The 21,623-nt window shown below is 43.3% G+C and overlaps 1 protein-coding gene across 1 annotated transcript in view; it reads left to right on the top strand.

Moving 5' to 3' along the window:
* The first annotated feature begins 2,840 nt into the window (after positions 1-2,840).
* Wrnip1 (WRN helicase interacting protein 1) overlaps positions 2,841-21,623 on the top strand; it is a 20,696-nt gene continuing 1,913 nt past the window's right edge. Inside the window, exons 1-5 of the mRNA XM_051169632.1 lie at positions 2,841-3,849; positions 6,116-6,307; positions 7,465-7,706; positions 17,215-17,444; positions 21,058-21,213. Of these exons, the coding sequence (XP_051025589.1) occupies positions 3,043-3,849; positions 6,116-6,307; positions 7,465-7,706; positions 17,215-17,444; positions 21,058-21,213 (1,627 nt within the window). The 5' untranslated portion in view covers positions 2,841-3,042. The remainder of the gene's footprint in view (positions 3,850-6,115; positions 6,308-7,464; positions 7,707-17,214; positions 17,445-21,057; positions 21,214-21,623) is intronic.

Here is a 21,623-nt window from a genome sequence, read left to right on the forward strand (position 1 = left end):
CCATGGCTTCCACTCAGACTGTGAGGCAGGAGAGGGAAGGTGCACACAGCACAAAGTAAGCACTCAAGGACAGCTGTACTGGATATGTAATGGATGTTTTGGGTTCTTTGTAAACTCAGTTATGTTATAATCCCAAGCGTGGGATCTCCATTTGGGCTTTACTTTGTCCATAGCTTATAATTGTCTCCTGAGGGTTGTGGCCTTTGCCAGCTGCTAACGGCCTGCCTTGGGCAGCACAGAGAGGGGCATGGCTGAGGACTCTGAGGAAGATACCTAGGAGAGCACACACAGGGAGAGATGACGTGTAGCCTGTGGTGGTGGCATCAGCAGTTTGGAAAGATCAGAGATGGATGTGGCAGGCGGAGAGAAACGTTTCAATACCGTGGCTTCGAGGAGACTGCTTGCTACGATTGCTGTTGGTGGAGATTGGTATTGACCCAAAAGGATCTGATTGACCCTAAACAGCTGGGAGAAGTAAAGGGGTCTGCACCCCTTCTCTCTACTCACCTTTTCTCTCTCTTATACAGGGTTAAGGGGTTGGTGGAAGGGAGGTAGAGGCGTCAATACCCTAAATAAAATAGAGTTTAAAAACCAAGCATCAACAGACAGCTGAAAACTATCAGTGACTTCTTAAAGGGGAAAGTTGACTCTAGGCTTTTGGTTTGACCAGATTTCATTTCGTGTAATTTTACATCAGCGTTTACATGTGTTTGCATTTACACTGATTCAAAAACAAAGTTTGGCTAGGCAATACAAAATAGTGATTTTTTTTTTTTTTAAGTGCTGGTATGGTTTAATTTTGCACCATCACCATCTAGTGGAGAAAACCTTGAACTTCAAAGAGCTAAGGTTTTAGAAATGCAGGGCCAGTATACTAATCCTATTAATTCAGTTCTTGTGTGGACTGTGAGGTCATCGTTCTTCCTCAATATTTGGAAATAGAGTCAGAAGTTAAGTAGCTTTACCCAGGGTCAGGGTCACACTGTGACTCACTCAATTCCGGATAACTTGAAATTAAATCTAGGGCATTTTCACCACATAGTGCATTCAAATGGCTCAAGTCTATTCTTGTCTTCTGGGAATGAATATATATATATATAATTTTTTCCTTAATTATACATGTGAACAAATGACATATGCAGAAGGAATAGGATGAAGATAGGGGTAAAACACCTGGTTAGAGGTTAGTATGTACAAGGCCCTGGCTTCAATCTCTAACACAGAACAACAGCAACAAAAGGAACTAAACTACTAATAAGTGGGGCACCCAGAGACTGTACCACCTTCTTTTACCCCCTGAAACCCTACTTCTTCCTATATGAGCCAGCCATTTTGTTCCTCTGAGTTTAATATTCTCACATCTTAGGTACGTGGCAGAATTTGTAATTTCATGTCAAATTAGCTATTGCATTACCATTTTGCTTCATAAACTAAGATAACTAAACCTTCAGTGGGAAAACAGTAAATAAAAAGGATTTCTATAGTAACTCTCAGTGGCATACGGTCAGGTAGTAGATTAAATAAAAACTCAATTTTTGTCGAGGTTCATAAGTGTTTTCATTTTCTCTTAATACATTTAATTTCTGATGATCAACAATACAATAACAAAAGTTTGATATTTTCGGTACCCCCAGGTATTTGAGAGGTTGAGAATTCCAGCCCTATCAACAAGTCTCACTCCTCACAACCCATATATATATATGTATTTATGCGTCTTTTAAAGATTTATCACTTTTATATGTACATGTTTTGCGTGCATGTATGGCTGTGTACCACCTAGCTGCAGTGCCCCTAGAGGCTAGAAGGATTCAGATCCTGTGGAACTGGAGTTAACAGTTGTGAGCCACCATGTGGGTGCTGCAAATTGACAGTGGGTCTTCTGCAAGAGCAGCAAGTGCTTTTTAACTGAGCCACCTCTCCAGCCTCTTTACCCATCTTTTAAAGGGGCGACTCACAGAAAAGCATAATAAAATCATAATCAGTAATACATAGATGTAGACTACCACACCTACTTTTTTGTTTGCTTGTTTTTTTAACAAAAGTAAAAATAACATTTTGAGACAAGGCCTCATTATGTAGCTCTGGCTGACTTGGAACTCAAAATGTAAACCAGGCTGGCCTCAAACTCAGAGATCCACCTCCTGAGTGCTGGTATTATAGATATGCAGTGTCACACCCAGAGAATATTCAATAAATGTGTATGGTGCTCACTTCCTGTTCCTGCCTGCTGCAATTCACCTTTAAGTGCTCCCTGCCATCATTTTGTTATGGGGACACAATGCTACGAGATATCTCTTAAGCAAGTGCTTTGGGTGACTAGCCCTAAAGTAAAACTAAGGGCGACAGGGTGGGGGGTCTTTTATTTGCACTTCGTGAGCATCCTTCTGAGTTGAACTGTTTGTCCACCTGCATAGCTGCTTGCTTCTTCCTGTCGAAATCCTATCTCCAGTTTTCTAGGCACCTCTCGGGTATTTTCCACTTCGTTTCCGTCTTCCACAAAGAATCTTCCCTGATTATAGCATTTCTCTGGCTCCGCATCCAGAAGGCCAAAATCCTGGAAAGCCAGGTTCCCGAGTTCCCCTCCGCTTTCGCGCTAATCGGAGGGCGGAAGGCAGCTGTTTTCACCACTGAGCAGGCGTGCGCACGCGCACCACGTCTGTCTAAGCCGCCTCGGGTTCAAGGCCATTCCCCGGGATGGAAGAAGACTAGAAGCTCGGTTAAATGATATTAAACTACAATTCCCAGAGTGCAATGCTAGAAACTGCCGGCGGCTATTGGGGCTAACGGTTGCGGACTAGTTTGCCCCCTTTGGACTACACTTCCCGACACGACGCGCGAGGCGTTGCCAGCTGCCGGCCGAGGGCGAGTTGACGCGGGAGCTCGGGACGTGAGGCATGAGCGGCGCCCTCCCTCGGCCCGTGCGTGTCCTGCTGCCTCCCCGTGCGAGGGTCGCGCGGCACGGGGCCTAGCGGCGGGTGTCGGCGTTCTCAGGGGCCGGGGCAGGTGCAGCAGGCTCGGGCGCCGGCGAGGGGAGCTGCCGCCATGGAGGTGAGCGGGCCGGAAGACGACCCCTTCCTGTCGCAGCTGCACCAGGTGCAGTGCCCCGTGTGCCAGCAGATGATGCCCGCCGCGCATATCAACTCGCACCTGGACCGCTGCCTACTGCTGCACCCCGCCGGGCACGCGGAGCCAGCGGCCGGGCCGCACCGCGCGGGGGAGCGGGCCAAGGGGCCCTCGCCGCCGGGAGCCAAGCGGCGTCGGCTGTCGGAGAGCTCGGCGCTGAAGCAGCCGGCCACCCCGACGGCGGCCGAGAGCAGCGAGGGTGAGGGCGAGGAGGGCGACGACGGCGGGGAGACCGAGAGCCGTGAGAGCTACGACGCACCGCCCACGCCCAGTGGCGCGCGCCTCATCCCGGACTTCCCGGTGGCGCGCTCCAGCAGCCCGGCCAGAAAGGGCTTGGGGAAGAGGCCAGCGGCGGCTGCCGCGGCGGGCAGTGCATCTCCGCACAGCTGGGACGAGGCGGAGGCGCAGGAAGAGGAGGAGGCGGGGGTGGACGGCGATGGCGACGCGGACGTGGACGGCGAGGACGACCCCGGGCACTGGGACGCGGATGCCGCCGATGCTTCGTTCGGAGTCAGCGCGGGCCGTGCGCATCCCCGGGCGCTGGCGGCCGAGGAGATCCGACAGATGCTGGAGGGCAAACCGCTGGCGGACAAGATGCGTCCCGACACGCTGCAGGACTACATCGGGCAGAGTAGGGCCGTGGGGCAGGAGACTCTGCTCCGCTCCCTGCTGGAGACCAACGAGATCCCCTCGCTCATCCTGTGGGGCCCGCCAGGCTGCGGCAAGGTGAGTGCCGCTCTGGCCTAGGGGCCTGAGGATATGCCCCAACCACTGGGTGCGGTCCTGACCCCTCCTCCCCCCAGGAGAGGGAGGCTTGGGGGCGCGGTCCCAGTGCGTGAGCCGAGTTTGTAATGAGCAAGCAAGTATGTCATTCCCCCATATTCCCAAGACCCCCTTGTTGGGCGTTTCCAAAGGAAAATGCCAGAGTTTCTTGGTTAAGGCGAAGATGTGGACTGAGATTCGAGATATCTTTGTGTTCCCACATACGCTCACATCCTTGATTTTTAGTGACCTATTTCCAAGCAAAGGGTATGTTGCAAACATTGGGGAAGAAACATTTTGTATGCTCTATTTGTTGTGGAAAAGTAATTAAATTTTTTTCTATCATACTCGCCTCCTACTAGTTGGTTTGTTCTAACTGCTTTATGAAACTAATAGAAATCTCCTTTCTGTGCCTGGTTTTCAACAGGCATTTCTGTAACTTTCTCATACTGCCTACTACTTGGAAAAGCATCAAGGCTTTAGTGTCCTGTTCTGTGTATCATCTTACCACAGCCATAGGAGATTGGTTAGGATGCCATGGGGTTAGAGAACAGGTCACTGGAAGAATAATTGAGAAAATGTGCTGAAGTGACAGTCCCTGCTCATAGGATGCCCAGTCCTGTAGATGATAAAAAAAATGGGCGTAGGAATGTAAAAAGCTCTTCTCTGTTTAGGGTTCAGACTGCTTCATACACAAACACGTTCCTCATGCTTATCCTGTTTTTCCTTGCAGCTCATCTCTCAGCCACATCTCTTTATTTGCTGGAATACATCATTCCTTTTGTGCCTCCTTGCACTCATGTTCTCTCTGGTCAAGCATAAACCAGATGTACCATAGATAACATTTTTTCTTTTTAAAGGGTTGGCCCTTGCTCTACTCACTCTATCCTCGAGCCACACTTCAGGCCTCTAAAATAACATGCTAATTGTTCAGTAGTTAACATCTTTCCCACGCCTCCAAGATTTAGTGGTCACACCATTTAGGGCCTTGGTCAGTAGCATTGGTAGTAGTTATGGCATCTGTGTAACAACATGAGACTATTAAGCTATCGATGCTTTGCAGGCTTTGAGAAGGTCGGCAGGGAGATGAGTGGTGAGTCATGGAGGATTGAATGCAAGACATTTGCTGGGCTAAGGCTGCTCAGTGAGGCAGGTGGTGATAGTCACACGCCTATGACAGGGGAGCCTAATTCCAAAAGGCACAGGTAAACTGGGATTTGTTACCAAGCAGCCAGTGTCTAATGACACTCAACTGTGTAACTTTTAGAAAATAAAGTACTACCTTTCTATTCAGGAGCGGTTTGTCATTCAGTAAATAGCCTTCTCTTTTTACTTCCCATTTTTAATACTGAATTGCTAACAGTAGTAATGGAAAATACATATTTATTGAGCACCCATTAAGTGCTCAGATACTGAATCAAGAGTTTTCGTGAGCGACTGAGAGAGCTTAGCAATTAAGAGCATAGCGTGCTCTTCCAGAGGACCCAGGTTCAATTTCCAGCACCCACATAGTGGCTCATAACCACCTGTAACTGCAATTCCAAATGATCTAAAGCCCTCTTCCAGGAGATCTCACATCCTCTTCTGACCTCCCAGGACGTGAGGCTTATACCTGGTGCAGACATACATGCGGGCAAAATATGCATAAAATAAATTCTAAAAAAAAAAAAAGGTTTTTCTTGAGTTTGTCCTTTGTTTTCTGGTAAGTACTAATGAGATCAAATTGGTGATTTTTAATTTCTAGAGTAGACATTCAAAAGTGGCATGCAGCCACTTGCCACATCTCATGTGCTGGTTGCTTATCAGTGTGCTCAGCAGTCATTCGGTTTGCTTTTCTCAGCTAATCTCCTGGCTTCCCATTTGAGCCAGTTTCTGGGATCAACTCTTATCCTGGGGCCTTCACTATTGGCCAAAGGAGAAAGAATTTTCTCTTTGGTGAGAGGTCACAGCTGTCACCCTGGCTTTGCTAAATCGAGACTGCCATTCTTTGTTGGAATTCATGAGAGTCCACCAAAAGAGAGTCAAGAGTTAAAGATGGAGGGGGGCGTCAGAATTTGGCCTAAGACCTATTTTCACTGTAATTGCTTTAGTTTTTAAATTTTGTAGTCTATGCTTCAGCATTCTTCCATGTTCAGCGTACTTGGTTAAGTAGTTATGGTACTGCTTGTGGTCCCTGTGCATGCTGCCCAGTCTGTCTGATGAGTTTTTCAAACTCTACGTTTTTTTCTAGACCACCTTGGCTCACATCATAGCCAACAACAGCAAGAAGCACAGTATAAGGTTTGTGACATTATCTGCAACGAATGCCAAGACAAATGATGTGCGAGACGTCATAAAGCAAGCTCAAAATGAAAAGAGCTTTTTCAAAAGAAAAACTATCCTTTTTATTGATGAGATTCATCGGTTCAATAAATCTCAGCAGGTATATTAATTTTTTAACTTTTTCAGATATTATGTACATAAGATAAGATACATAGAATGTAAGATCATTTTGAAAGGTACAAAGCAACAAATGTTAATTGTCCTCAAGACACACAGGCTTGCCACCCATCTTTAAGCCCTCTTTTCTTTTTTTTTTAGTATTTTTAGATGACAAGAGAATTCTCTATTCTTCTGATAAATGAAATGATTGCTATATCTCTGAGCTGCCCATGGGAAAAAAAGATTCTTTTGATCCAGTTTCCAACTTTTAAAGGTTTTTAATCAAAAAAGACATTATGACCAGTTGAACTCAATCTAAAGATCATTATTTAAGGATAGGATATAAACCATTTATCTAGATTATGAAAACCCTGGACTCTAGCTCTACACACAGACCCCTCAAAGTTCATGGCTTTATCTTTCCCCAGTACTTTTATGTTCAAAATTATTTTCTGATCTGTGCCTTCTAGCTCTTGTCAAGGTAAATATCAATACTCTGTTTATTTTAAGGGCCTTCAGAAATACAATGATACAATTTATTTTTATAAATAAAGCTTTAAAAAATTACCTAAATAGAACAACAAATTTTTTTGCACACTTTTTTTTGTTTTTAATTGTTGCAGCTTTTTAATTACAGATAGAAATATTTCCCAAAACTGATAAACCTTATTTCTCTGATTTTAATCTTTTTGAGTAAAATAACACTTTAGAATTCTGCCTGATTTGGCATTTCCCCTTTAGACAATGGCTGGTGGTTGTATATTCACCAGCTTGTTAAGACCAGTCATGTAATGATTGAATACTTGTAGGAGAGGACTGCTTTAGAAATAGTAACACTGAGGTCTTCTATAAAAGGCTGGTGTGCATATGCACGTACTCTGTACTAGCTCATTATTTAAGTAGAAAGTGCTTTTCTAAACAAAGAAGTAGTTTATGTTGAAATTGTTGGACTTGTACTTAGAGATGGGTGCTAAGATACTGGCACCCAGAGGTTGAATTTATACACCAAGAGGGATACTCTTGGAGTCAGTCTGTCTACTGATGAGTATCCTGAAAAGGTAAAAGTAGAAAATGAAAGAGAAGAAAGACAACTTACATAGGATTCTGCCCGTGGCTGTTGAGTGGAATCACTTTCTTCTCTTTTCCTCCCATGATTAGGACACTTTCCTTCCTCACGTGGAATGTGGGACGATCACGCTGATTGGTGCAACCACCGAGAACCCTTCCTTCCAAGTTAATGCTGCTCTTCTGAGCCGCTGTCGGGTAATCGTCCTTGAGAAGCTTCCAGTAGAGGCAATGGTGACAATTTTAATGAGAGCGATCAACTCACTGGGAATCCACGTCCTAGACTCTAGCCGTCCTACTGACCCTCTGAGCCACAGCAGCAACTGCAGCTCTGAGTAAGTAGATTGTGTGCAGGCCCTGGGCAGCCTCAGCTCCCTGAGAATCTCTGGCACAACGCCAGAGGGGGCTGGGCCTCAGCCAGTGGAGGAGGTGGAGGCAGAGATGAAGGAACTGAGGAGAAAAGTGCCTAATCCTGCCTGCAAGACCTCCCTCAGGGTTCCTTTCTCTTAGGTAGATCTTGTGGCTACTGATAGGTGTGTCTACATCTCTTTGAGTTTTAATATTGCTTTGTTACCATAGTTACCTGGGCATTGGCTTTTACGCTTCATGCTTTTTCTTTGTTCACTTGTTTTAAAGGGTTAGAAAGACTAGGAAGCCTTATTTTAAATACTTCAAGCCACCCACTAAATAGAAGAAACTGATACATACTTCTAGAATTAATGTACAAATCTTTGGAGATTTGTATTAGATTGTTTTCTTTTTGCCCCACAGTGTAATTTTCAAAGTATTGGGGAAGAGTTAATGTAGCTGCCCATACAATTACTTAAAACACCTTGTATATTCCCAAAATCATTTCCATGAAAGTAAAGATGTGTTAACTTCTTTATGTGACATATAAGAGGCTGTCTCATCCTGTTGTTAATTAGTATCATAACCATCAAGTAGCATTTGCCATGGTTAATCTGTTTGATTTCTTGGGTCAGAGGTTTCCCTTTATTGTCAGAAATGTTCTTCAGAAGTCATTTGTTCATGTGCTGACTGAAACACTGCAGCAGAACGTAGTGTGGTCTGAGGAGAAGCCATTGTCCACCTCCTCATGCTGCGGCCCAGACAGCTGCTGTGCTTGCTCCAAGGCCAAGTTCTGGGGCTGCTTTTCAGTGAGGATTAAAGTACAAGGCATAGTTGTACTTTCAGGTTTTAGGTTTCAACAGTTTCTCCCCATGTCTGGCTTCTCCCATTTGCTTCTGTCTTACATGAAGGAAGAATGCCGCCACCATGCCTCATGAAGCCTTGAAACACTTGGCCCAGGATCCCTGCACAGAATGAGGCTGCTTCATTGTAGAGTACAATGGTGGAATGGTCATTAGGAGTGGCCAGAAAAAATGTGGGACCTGCAGTTATCCAACCATTGTGCTCATATCAGGAGCCCTTTCAGGCTGTGTCTCAGGACTTTGTATCAGATATAATCTCTCAGTCTCCATAGGGGATTTGTTCAGAACCCTTCACAAATAAATATGTAGGAGTTTATGTACTTATATAAAAAGATAGGGTTTACATTAATTCTACATACATTTTCATATACACTTTAAGTTCTGATTAAATTGTTGTTTTTAAATTTTTAAATTTTTTTTGCAGTGAACTTAGTACCTTGCTCATGACGATAAATGTTTTACTACTGAGCCATGCTTCCCCCTTCCTAGAATACAATGCCTAATATAATATAAATGCTCTATGAATAGCTGTTATGCTCTATTGTTTAAGCATAGGGACAAGGAGAAAAGATCTCCACATGTTCAGTAAAAACACATTTTTTTAAAAAAAGCTAATTTTTTTTTTTTCAGTCACAGATTGTAGACTCCTGCCAGCATGTGGTAAAGGCAGATTGAAAAGGAAAAAGCAAAGAAAATTGCCTAAGCTTTGGGAGACTACTTTTATCTTGTGTGCTGGTTGGTATAATACACCATAGCTTTATGTCCAGCATATGCAGGGTCATCAGTTCATGGGACTGAGTTGTCCAAGTCCCCCAGGTTTCCCACACACTGCATTGCCACGCCTGGGATGAGGTCAGTAGAGCCCTGGAGCTCATGCTCATGACAAGGGGTTCTGTGCTCTGAGATTTCTGGGTGATCTACAGGCTAATGATGTGTGAGAATTAAGGACTCCTGTAGTCACAAGAACTGAGAGACAGAGACAGACCTGCTGAGGCGGTATTGCAGACCAGCCACATCCAACATTTCCTCTCATTTCTTTACAGCTGATCCTAGTTATGGCTTCTTTTCATTCTTGCTTCTGTCCTGCACCTTCCTGGGAATGCTAAGAAAGCAGGCAGTTGTCCTTGGTTCCATCTCCAGCATCCTGTCAAGCATCTTTCAGGTGCTTGGTGATTGGTTAAGGTGTGACTAAATCCTAGCTTTTAATACGAGAGACCTGGCTTTTTCTTCGGTGTTGCCCTTCAAAGGAGATAATTGCCCAAGCATGAGAACTTTTCTTTAGTAAAACTATTCCTTCTTATCTGCTGTAAGCATAGTAAAATAAGTATTAGCCTTAGTTCTATTAATTGGCTGACTTGCCAGCATTTCTGACAAGTTAGGAGATGTCATAGATCATAGAAAACCAAACATGTTCTAGATGACTTCCTGAAAGAAGTAGCTGCTACCTCAGTTTACAAGGATACGTTTTGTCTTTCAGTTATTGTGGATACAATTTTACTTTCAAATCTTTATTCACTGACATCAACTGTTTATTCTATTCAGATTAATCAGGCTTGGTTACACTGATCTAGCTAGAAGAGAAGACTCTGACCCCAGTCATTGATCCTTCTCTGGGAGGACTGCATGTGCATTTGCATTGATATTTTGTATTTTGGTGCTCTAGATAGAAACTAGAATATGCACAGAGAAATTCTAGACCTTTGAATTGCCCATGAGATTGCAGTAGGGCATCCAGGACTGCTCCGGTGTTGCTTACGCCACTTGACTGTATTTGCAAAACCAAGTTCTCACACTGTGCACCTGTCCATCCCCCATTACAGCAGGACAGAAGTATTCAGTTTCTTGCTTGCTTTGCTGCTGGGGTTCATACTCAGATCTTTTCAATTGCTTAACCACTAAGCTCTAGGTATCTCCACTCCAGCCGTCATGCTGTTTAAAAAAAAAATCCTTAGGCCTTTAATCTCAGCATTCCTGAGGCATTGAGAGTCCTGCATATGCTAGATATTGGCTGAGTGTTGAAAAGTACATTTCTGGACCTGTAGAGAGCATGCAGTGTGGTAAAAGCCAGATGGGCAAAAGGCTCATAGCACTCCACTATGCCAGCTGTACAAGAGAGCTCCTTAAATTTTGGAAACGAGTGACCCTTTTCATCCAAGAACTGCTGTGACCCCAAGTATATGAGAGAGGTATACAGGTCGAACTTGGATTGGTGACAATTCAAGTTGTTGTTAATGTTGTTGTTATTATTATGATTATTTTCTTCAAGACAGTGTTTGTCTGTGTAGCCCTGGCTCTCCTGGAAATTGCTCTGTAGACCAGGCTGGCTTCTGATTTAGAGATCCTCCTGTCTTTGCCTCCTGAGAGCTGAGATTAAAGGTATGTACCACCACCACCTGGCTAAAATTATTTTAAGACCGTTGTTTAGTGTGCATATAATTTTTTCACTAAAGATGAAAGCTTATTTGCCTAATAATGAGATGGATGTAGTTGTTTGTTGTCTTGGGACTGGGAATGTAACTCAGTTGGTAGAGTGATATCCTGGCATACATGAAGTCCTGGGTTTGATCCCAAGCACTGCAAAACTGGGCATGGGGACATATGTCTGTAATCCAACACTCAGGAAGTAGAGGCAGAAAGACATAAAGTCCGTGATCATCCTAGGCTGTTCAAGGCTAGCTTGTGATACACTTGACTCTATCTCAGAAAAGAAGAGACGATCTCTGCCTGCCTGCCTGCCTCCCTAACTGTCTATCTTTTCTATCATGCCTTCCTGTCTTAGCTACCTACCTACCTACCCGCTTATCTAAATTTTGGATATTTGAGACAGTCTCATGTAGCCAGGCTAGTGTTGAACTTGGTCTGTATTAATTTCTACTTCTCAAATGCTGGGGTTATAAGCACATTCTGGATACAATATGTTGGATAACAAACATATTCTGAAAGAAAAAGAGCATGCTGTGTGCTTGGTTAATTTGGGGCCGGTGCTGAGTGTGGTCTGTGGTTGGTGATAGTGAGGATGAACTTCTGCTGTTGACTGCGCGACCTGCTGTGTGTGTGTAGAACACCGGAAGAAGCAGTTGGTTGTGAGCCAGGTAGAGTGGGCCTCTGCGGAGATACAAAGAGGGTGGGATGAAAACCAGACTTGCTCTAGGTTGTCCAACTAGGCAGGGTTTTAACAACAGGATGGAAGGTGAGTGAGGCGTCTGCCCTTGTGTGGGCTGTGGTGTCTGAGTCGTGGCTCTTCTCGATAATCTGGGAGTCCCAAACAAGGTAGCTCTATGGCCCCAAAACAAGAGAGCTATAAATGCTGCTTTACTTCCCCTCTCACACCCCCACCCCTGATATCAGGACCTCATGCGCAGCATTAGGTGCTTTACCATGGAGTTGCCTCTCCCAGCATTTTCACACACCCCCCTTTTTATTTTAATTACTTTGTTTGACTCTGACATGTTTTCTACCACTGAATAGTGAAAGAAAGTCAAACGCTACAGTAGAAGATACCAACTAGAATAAATTTTGAATATAGAATACATTGTATTTTTCTCTTTTTAAATACATTTTTAATTAAAATAGACTTGCATTGCTTTACCCTCTAGCACCACATTTCCAGAAGCTCATTCTACCTTACCAGCAGCCATTAGTTGTCTATAGGCTGAGACCCTGTGAAGTTTTTTCCCTTTTAGATTAGCATGTCTGCTGATGCTATCATTGCTTGGGTCTTATTTATGGAGCTCTTTCTAGGAGAGATCATTCCATGCAAATTTCTTGATTTTTTTTTTTTTTTTTTTTTTTTTTTTTTTTTTTTTTTTTTGGCTCTTGCAGCATTCCTGCCCAGTGTGATGTTCCTCGAGCCTAGATACAGGAGCTATGATATGGATGTATCCATTGGGGCTGGTTCCCATGATCTGTAGATCTCGGCATTGTGTAGTGTGGTTTTCTGTGATGGTTTCATTTGCTGCAGAGACAGGCTTCTTTGATAAGGCCAGGATAGCTACGCTTATCTGTAGGAATAAGGTGTTATGCTGGGTTAGCAAAGTGGCAGTAGTCGATTGACTTCTAAGATTTATGGCTTCCAGAACCAGGCATGGTTTCCCTCCTGTCGAGTGGGCTTTTCATCCAGGTACACTGCTGTTGGCTACTCCAACATGTGTGTGCACCTTTACATTTATTTACTTATTTCTACTCTGGCTTCTTTTTATTAAATGAACCAAGCTTGGTTCTCCCATGAAATTACAAGTCATTTCACTTTCCAGTATCATATGTTTTACGTTTATTTTGTATGTGGGTCTGCATGTCATGAAGTCATGTGGAGGACAGAGAACAACTTACATCAATTGGTTCTTCTTTTACTGTGTGGGTTCTGGGAGTTGAACTCAGGCTTAGCAGCAACACTAAGGCATCCTACCAGCCTCTGTTTATGACCCCATATCAGTATAACTTGCTGTTTATTATTTTATTGCAGGATACTGTGAGATTTTGGTCAGTAGATTATACCCCCAGTTAATTCTCTTTAACTTTTGTAGTTTCTTTCCAAATTGAAATAATACCCCCCTCCTTCCTTGTGCTTGTGTGTGTGAAGGATAGAGGGCAATTTCTGAGAATAGTTTTCTTTCATGTGAGTTCCAGGGATTGAACTCAGACTGTTTGGCTTGGTAGCAAGCACGTTTGCCCACTGAGCCATCTCACTGGCTCCTATTTAATTATTCTTAGTATGAATTGTCTCCTTATCTTGTTTAATCATAGGGTATCTTACTTTGAAATTGTAGTATTTCTAAAAGATGCTGATTATGATTAATGTATTATTGTGTGGGCTTGTGTAATGCATGGGTATGCGGGTGCTGGGAGAGAACCAGGCATTGGAGCTCTCAGTAGGAGTTAAAGGTTGTAAGCTGTACATTGGTTCTAGGAACAGAACTCAGGTCCTGTGTAGAGTATTAACATGCTCTTACCCACCGAGCCATCGCTCCAGCCCCCAAATTTTTTAAAATTTTGTATTATTTGTGTGTGTGTGTGGTGTGTGTGTATGAGTGCATGTGTATCATGGAGAATATAGGAGTCCAGACAACAACTTTGTGGAGTTAGTTCTTTATGTATGTTTTCAGAGTTGATCGCGGATCTCCAGACTTGCAGACACACCACCCACCTTTACCTGCTGAGCTTTCTTGCCGCTCCCAGAGTATTTTAATGTACCTTATGTTATTATTACTATTCTACAGCGTATAAAAGCCAGAGACCTGGACATAACTGAGTGGTGGGTAGAACTTTGACACTTCCTACACTGTATTCTTAAGTGGAGAGTTTCATTTTGTGATTTGTTTATGACTATTGAATGCCATCAGCACAGCCCCCTTTTTATTATGGTTGCTGAGAGGTTTATTCTGTTATTAAAATACTCTGGAGGGCTGAAGTTACGAAAATGAATCATATTTAAAGGGATGAAGCAATGGTGGCTCTTGTGACTCCAAACTGGAGTAGTAGAATGACATGTGCGTTAGAACCTATAGCGACAGCTAGCTAGACTAGCCCTGCAGGCGAGCTCTAGGCTCACACGGAAGGTGGGTAGCAACTGAGGCATGCACTGTGTATCAGCCTCTGGCCTCCACATGCACCAGTACACTCATGTGCACTCACGCGTACTCATGTACACAGGTATGTGCGTGCACACACATGCACACACAGAGGCATGTGTGTGTACACACACTTTGCTTAAGTGTTTGAATGTCTAAGAGTATAAACTCTATGTCCACTCCTGAAACCTTAGTCATAGTATGCTATTTATAAACCTTTGAAACAATAAAGGACACAAGCATGGAAGGAACATATACCACAATAACCACAATACTAATTTTAAAGTCCAGCATTGTGTGGCTTTTATCCTTTGACTGTTTGTAGGTTTAATATAACATGTATTTGCTTTAGAAAGAGATCTGATCAGTTATTTATTTGAAGAATATTAAACCATATAGTACGATCCCAATTGTGTTTTAAAAATTAGCTATACTGTTAATAGTTGGTTGAATCATAAAGGGAAATTAACAAATGACAATGTGGTTGTTATCTTTGTTGACAGAGATAGGAGTTTTGTTTTCTAATGCGTGGTTTTGTTTTTTTGTTTTTTTGTTTTTTTTTTTAATTAAAGAAACGAGTGTCTCACCATGAAATAGTAAGGAAACTAAATCAGTCCACTCGTTACTCAGACACTGAGTACCTGTTATCTACCAGGCTACCAGGCTTTGGGACTGCAACAGAAAGATAGACCTCACCTCTGCCATCCTTGTACGGTAGCCTTGTAGGATAATAAAAATAATTTCAAAATATGACATTCTCAAATAACATCTCAGCATTTATTGGGGATGCTAAAATGAGAAAGATGGGGCTCCCACTTTTTGTGTTGCTGGGGAGCTTTCCTAGGAGATGGAATGCACTGCTTTTATTAGTTCCCAGGCAAAAAGGAGGTATTCAGGCAATTTGTTCCTTCCATCCCCTTCTTTCCTGACATGCCCGTCCCGCTCAGGCACAATGCGCTGTACCCTCTCATCCTGCTCCCCCTTTACATGTTTTATTCAGTATATGTCTTCTGATTTTCTTGTAATTCCTATTCCAGAAAATCCCGTCTCTAGTTTATTAATGTTTTCCTCAGCTCTACAGAATGGATGTGGTGTAGTCTAGGTCTGTGTTGACTGTTTTGGTGAAGTATCTGCTGGTTTGAGCTGCCGTTAGGAAGGGAAAAGGCCAGAGCTGTGGGGCCCAGGTGGTCCTCAGACGCTAAGAAGGAAGTAGTGTTAGAAAGCTACAGGATGGGAAGCGCAGTGTCTTCACTTGTCAGCTTGACACACTGGAGTCATCTGGGGCGGGAACAGAATGGAGGTCATGCCTGCATCCACGTTGCCTCACGGCCAGTCTGTGGAGTATTTTCTTGATCAGTGGTAGATGTGGGAGGGCCCAGCCCATGGGAGACGATGCCATGGGCAACCCCTGGGCAGGCTGTCCTCAGTTGTAGAGGAAAGCAGGCTGAGGAAACCATGGAGAACAAGTCAGTAAGCGGCGTTTCCCTGGCTGCTGTTTAATTTCCTGCCTTGAGTTGCTGCTCTGAGTTCCCTCAGGGAAGGACTGTAAGATGGAATAAACTCTTCTCAAGTTACTTTTGGTCATGATGTTTAATCACAACAATAGAAACTCTGAGACATATAACGAATAACTAGAAGTCCAGGATACCTTTGGTAAAGAAGGGAATGTCATTTTTTAAAAAATATATTTTTATATCATACAAAAATTAAGTTTCATTGTGGCTTTTTTCAGATAAAATTTGGTGGGTTTATTGTTGTTTGTAATTCCCCCTTCCTTGGGGCCTTTTAAAAAACGTTAGACGTGACTTTTGTGGGTGGGTAGGTAGTAACAAACACTATGTTGGATCCTCTTCTCCCCTTCAGGACCCTTCCTCAGCCCAGTTCACTGTGCACTGTTTTCCAGGGAGCTACTTTAGACATGTGTGGTCAGGACTTACTGTCACCATAAATAATTTTACCTGAAGGCTGGGAATGGCACGAATGATCTGTAAATTTATATTTTTTTCCCTTCAAAAAATGTAACTAGCCACTCAATCTGAAACATTCTAAGTCACATGTGTTAGAAGGCTAACTAGATTGGGAAGAGATAATTTGCTAAATCAGAGTTGAAAAGTAATCATGGTTCAACCTTCTTTATGATGGTCTGAACTCACAAGTGTGACTTGTGTCCAGACAGTATGACAGAAGTGCCTAAGGCCAGTACTGGGAATCAGGTAGGAAGAGTGCTGTAAGTTAAGGCTATGTTTGTTGGTCTAAATAGAGAGAGAAAAACAGACAAATATGTCAATGAATAAATGTTATTGTAAATTTCAGTCCTAACAGGTTAGGTGACTTACCCAGGTTCTGGGAGAGCCTTCTAATCAGTTTCCAGGATATTGTGAAGTTCCTCTTGCTCTTCACTAACTCTGGGCAGGTTTTGTATGATTAATACCCACAGAAAGTGACAATGCTGCCACTGAGGAATACCATGGCGAAAATTCCACGGACCTGTTTCTTGGTGTTGAGATCCTTGCTTGCTTATAAGATGAGGGGTTTGGGCTTTCTGAGTACAGAATTATCTACTGTGATGCTGTCTCTACCCTGTGTGGACGGTGATCTTTTGTGTCATCAGGTGTGGTTTACCCTTGATATAGGCTTTCCATACACTATCTTGAAGTGCTAGTATTTCTAGTAGTTTTTGTGACTCTATAGGCTAGAAACAGACAGCCCACTTGTCAACAGTGACTTTCCATACCATTTGATATCCTTCTTTGTGTAAGACTGTATAAATTAACTTGTGCAGTGAGGCTCATAAGGTCAAATATGATACGTTAGCTTGTGAGATAAAGTTGAGATACCCTGTAGCTCATATCTGGTAAAGTGTAATGATATACCCTCAGGACTTAGGAAATCCAATCAGTTCTAAAAAATGCTTAATTATCTGTTAACAATGTGTATTCAGAGTAAATGGTAAAACCTTTGAACCAGAATGCTCTACTGAAGTTATAAAGTTTAATTAAGATGTGCTGCAAAATGAGAAAATGTGACGTGACTGTGCTGGTAACGAGCACTGGTTTCTATTGCAGGCCCTCTGTCTTCATAGAAGATAAAGCAGTGGACACTTTGGCTTACCTCAGTGATGGTGATGCTCGGACTGGCTTGAATGGACTGCAACTGGCAGTGCTGGCTCGGTTAAGTTCTAGAAAGATGTTCTGTAAGAAGAGTGGTCAAACTTATTCTCCTAGTCGAGTTCTGATCACTGAGAATGACGTGAAAGAAGGCCTACAGCGGTCCCACATTTTATATGACCGTGCAGGTGAGAAATTGAAATATGGGAAAAGCAGAACCGCAGGGACAGTTTCAGTTCATTTCCCCAGTTCATTTCTAGCCTCTGACCTTCAGCTGGGGCCAAAGCATGCTCCAGATTCTTAATTTGATTTGCATATTGTAACAGAAGTAAGCCTCCTACTTAGGGCTGAACTTTCTGAAGACAGACAGGCATAAAACAAGCCATCTTGATAAGAATCACGAAGAGCTTGGCAGTGTGAAATTGGAGTCTTCCCTTTTCTCTGGTAAGGTGTGAGATACATACAGATTTCCCCTTGCTGTCTGGTAGCACCTGGGAGAGAACACGGCAGTTTAAAAGCCCATGAATTCTTGTGATCACTTACAAAGGCAGTAAGGGATTAAACAATTACTGGTTTACTTGAGAGTTAAAAATCTTCCATTTTTATTCTAAAAGGTAACTTTCCAAGGATTTTGATAGTTTTGTTTTGTAGTAGCTTTGAAAAATTTAATTTTGCAATGTGTGCTAGGTGTTTGTGTAGAGCTGTTTATAGATGACAGATATCCTAGCTATTATTAAATCTGTGAGCTGGCAATATTAAATATCATAAGCATGGCATATTTGTAGCTCTTTATGAAAGGTAGAGATGAAGTTGGGTTATTGTAGATTAGGCTGAACTCTAGAGAACATTTGTGTGACTCTGAATAGTAATATTGCCTAACTGCGGAGTGGAATTTCATGCCTTTAAAAAGAAGCAGATAATTGACCTCTGCAGGTCTCACATTGACTAAGCCCTCTATTCTGGCATTTCTTGATGATGAGCGTTCTCTTTACAGGCTAGAGAGTTGGGGAGGGGCTGTAGAGAGACTCTGGCCCTGGCTGCTGCTTCTCATGAGTGACCTGTCTTGCTGCACATCTTGAGTGACCAAAGCACCCCTAGCTGATAGTACTGTGTGGTGTACATAATGCTGAAGACCCCCAGTCCTGTCTGCGCTGTGCTGGAGTGGCCTAGCCAGGGCCTTTCCACATGCTCCGCTTGAATGTCTAGTCAGAACTTGAAAAGCTTGTGAAGTAAACCATCTAGGCATAGCACTCTGATTTGCTTTCAGCCAAATACTAACATGAGATAAGGGCAACCTGGACATATTCCAGAAGTGAACACATTCTCACCCACCCTGTTCTGGAAGTCCAGTAACAATAGTCTTCATCTCCCCTTGTTAGTGTCCTTTGACTGGACTATCTTTTACATTTATCGCGCCACTAGTCAAAGTCCATAGAACATTCATGAATGATGTTTGAATGTTTTATAGGTTTTTTTTTTTTAGATTTCCAAAACAATCTTAGAAGGCAGCTTATTAATATTATCCATATTCTATATAAAAGTTATCTCAGTTCACAAAGTATCGTTAAAATTGATCCTAAAATCCAACTTTACCTACTTCCCAAGAAGATGTGCTTCCTCACTGCCTGCATGTGCCCTCATGCCAGCCTCAAGGAGTCACTAAGTCACTCTACCTAGACCATGTTACTGAGAGAAGACACTCTTGGGAGCTGTGTATGGAGGAGCACCCTCATACTAGCTCTTCACTGTGCCAAGAGGAGGGAAAGGCAGTGGAAGCTGCTGGTAGCACAGCCTGGAGGACCCATACATCATGCCCTCCTGTATCAGTGCGCTCGCACTGCCCACCCGCACCAGCGTGTCTTTCCACAGGAGGTCATCACACATACATACATTTAATTTACATTCTCAATAAAATGCTTTTATAGATGGCTCCAGAAATAACTGTAGAACCATTGCCCTGGAAATGTGTTAGCTTAGACTCTTGGGCTTTTTTTTTTTTATAATCCTGAAGAGACCAAAGCAAAGAAAAAAACTACCATTAGAAGAAGGCTTTATTTATTTTGCCTTTCAATTTCACAAACTACAGCTGCCCACTAGAAGGATCCAGTAAGTAGTTCAGATATTTCTACATCAGAGTGAAGGAATTTCTGAGTCAGAATAAAAGGTCTGCCCTATCCTGACCTCATGCTTTTAGATTAATAATATGAAATCTCCAACTATTAAGTAGTATGTGAAAAAAGCAAAAATAGACTTATTACTAATATAGGCTAGTAATTGACACTAACAGGTTTAGTTCTTCTGTAGTGTTTTTTTCTATACAAGGCCTGTATGTTTAAGACAACCACATTTTACCCACTGAGAACCATGAGGCATGGAGGTCTTGCTGAAGACTGCATTGCTACTGAATTTGAAGTTCAGGTCCAAACTGCCTTGGGTCAGAGCCTGTGCTTTAGCTCACTGTACCCTACGGGTGGATTACATCTGGGGTTAACCTAGTACAGATAAGTAGCTTGTGTTAAAGAGTGTAAGATTGATAGGTAGAGAATGGGCTGGAGGTAGATGCCTATTCCTTCCCAACCCTGCCCTGTAGAGAGAGCAGGATTCAGAGTGACCAAACCAGAGAGGCAGAAAAGGAGCCAAAGCCATGTAGATGACCCTGGACACTGCTGCCTGGTTCATGGCTCTTTTCATTAGAGAAGCCCCAGATAGGGGATACTGCTTATTGATAAAAGTTGAGAAACTGGACTCGTGCCATTGACCTGGCTGGTTTTCCTGAGGAGGAGGAATTTGGGGGACCCTGCAATCAGCCTATTAGATAGTTTCCCTTTGGAAGACCAGTTTCTTGTCACTCCATTTGAAGACCAAATGTCATCTTAGCAGCTGCTGGGATTTGTTCCTGGAGCCAGAGTGCTGTGCCCATCAGAACACAGTGGCATTGTTGATGCAGCTCATTGTGCCTAAGAACAGGTGCTTCTCTGTTAGGTCTTAGAACCAGTGCACTTTGGCTTCTCAGGTGTCATGTCCTTAAACTTACATGAGAGGATGGTCAGAAAGACGTGAACCACATGTAGAGAGCAGTGCTTATTTTTAACAGCTGTTTAGCTATTATTTCCTGTCCTTAAACTTTTTTTCTAAAGCATATTTGCTTATTTGTTTGCTTGTGAATCTAGGATTAAAATGGACTGAGGCCAAATGGTGAGGATGGAGCTATAGTACTTTCAGGATAAGAGCCACTGGTTCATTTGCCAGTACCCCAGAACTCGCCTCACAAATGTTACCACACAGTCTGTGGTTTAATGACCATGGGCTTCAGATATCAGGGTGTCAGCTGGCAATGACACTGAAGAACAAATGGGCTGTATCAGCTGTCCTTGCCACTTCCCCTCCATCCTGATGACTGTGACCAGGCCCAGTTAGTTGTACTCAAATAGACTATGTGGGTGGACGATGGAACCAGGACATGAGAGTGTCTCTCCTGTCTCTCTTGTCTCTGACAGTCCACTGTGATAGAGATCACCCTTGAGAGTGCCTGTCCTCTCTCTCCCTTTTGACAGTCTCTGTCTGTATGTCCTCAGTGTGCACAGCCATAAGGACTCTCTCCTCTGAACAGGACTGTGCTATGAAACAGGCTTGAGCCCCCAATGAGCTCTGCGGCTAGTCTAGGTTTTGCCCCACTGAATATGGCTGGAGGGCAGCTGCCATACCTGTCTTCCCCAGCACGACTGGAGCCTGTTTCAGTGCTCCTTGATGTGTCAGGTAGGCTCATAAGGCAGCCACATGACAATGCTCTCTGGTGTACAGGAGAAGAACACTACAACTGCATCTCTGCCCTGCACAAGGCTATGCGTGGCTCTGACCAGAATGCCTCCCTGTATTGGCTGGCACGGATGCTTGAGGGAGGGGAGGACCCACTCTACGTGGCCAGGAGGCTGGTGAGGTTTGCCAGCGAGGACATTGGTGAGTGGAAAAGAGCCTGTGGGAATGGGGGGTTCTGAGAGGGGTGTGTGTGTATGCGTACTCTTAATATCATATAATCATGCAGAATAGACAAGAAAGACTTGTCAAGCGCTCAGTGGTCTGTTGCTTCATGTGCATGTGCTTTGACTGTTCGTAGAGTCACTGCTTCTGTTCCTTTGGGGGTAATCTCTAAATAGTAGCATTCAAAACATGAAAATACAAGAGATATTTTTGGTTTGCTTTGCAGTCAGATGTTAAGGTTTTCATGGGCTAGTTCTTGAGGTAGAAATGGGAGATTCTGACTACTATTTAAGACAAAAATCAGAAATTTTTTCCTTTTCTTAGTCTTGTAGATACTGTGTTTTCATATGTCCATCCTTACAAATGCCTTCATGGCATGTGTACTTTGT

Source organism: Acomys russatus, chromosome 3 (genome assembly GCF_903995435.1).
Source record: "Acomys russatus chromosome 3, mAcoRus1.1, whole genome shotgun sequence".
Taxonomy (NCBI): Eukaryota; Metazoa; Chordata; class Mammalia; order Rodentia; family Muridae; genus Acomys; species Acomys russatus.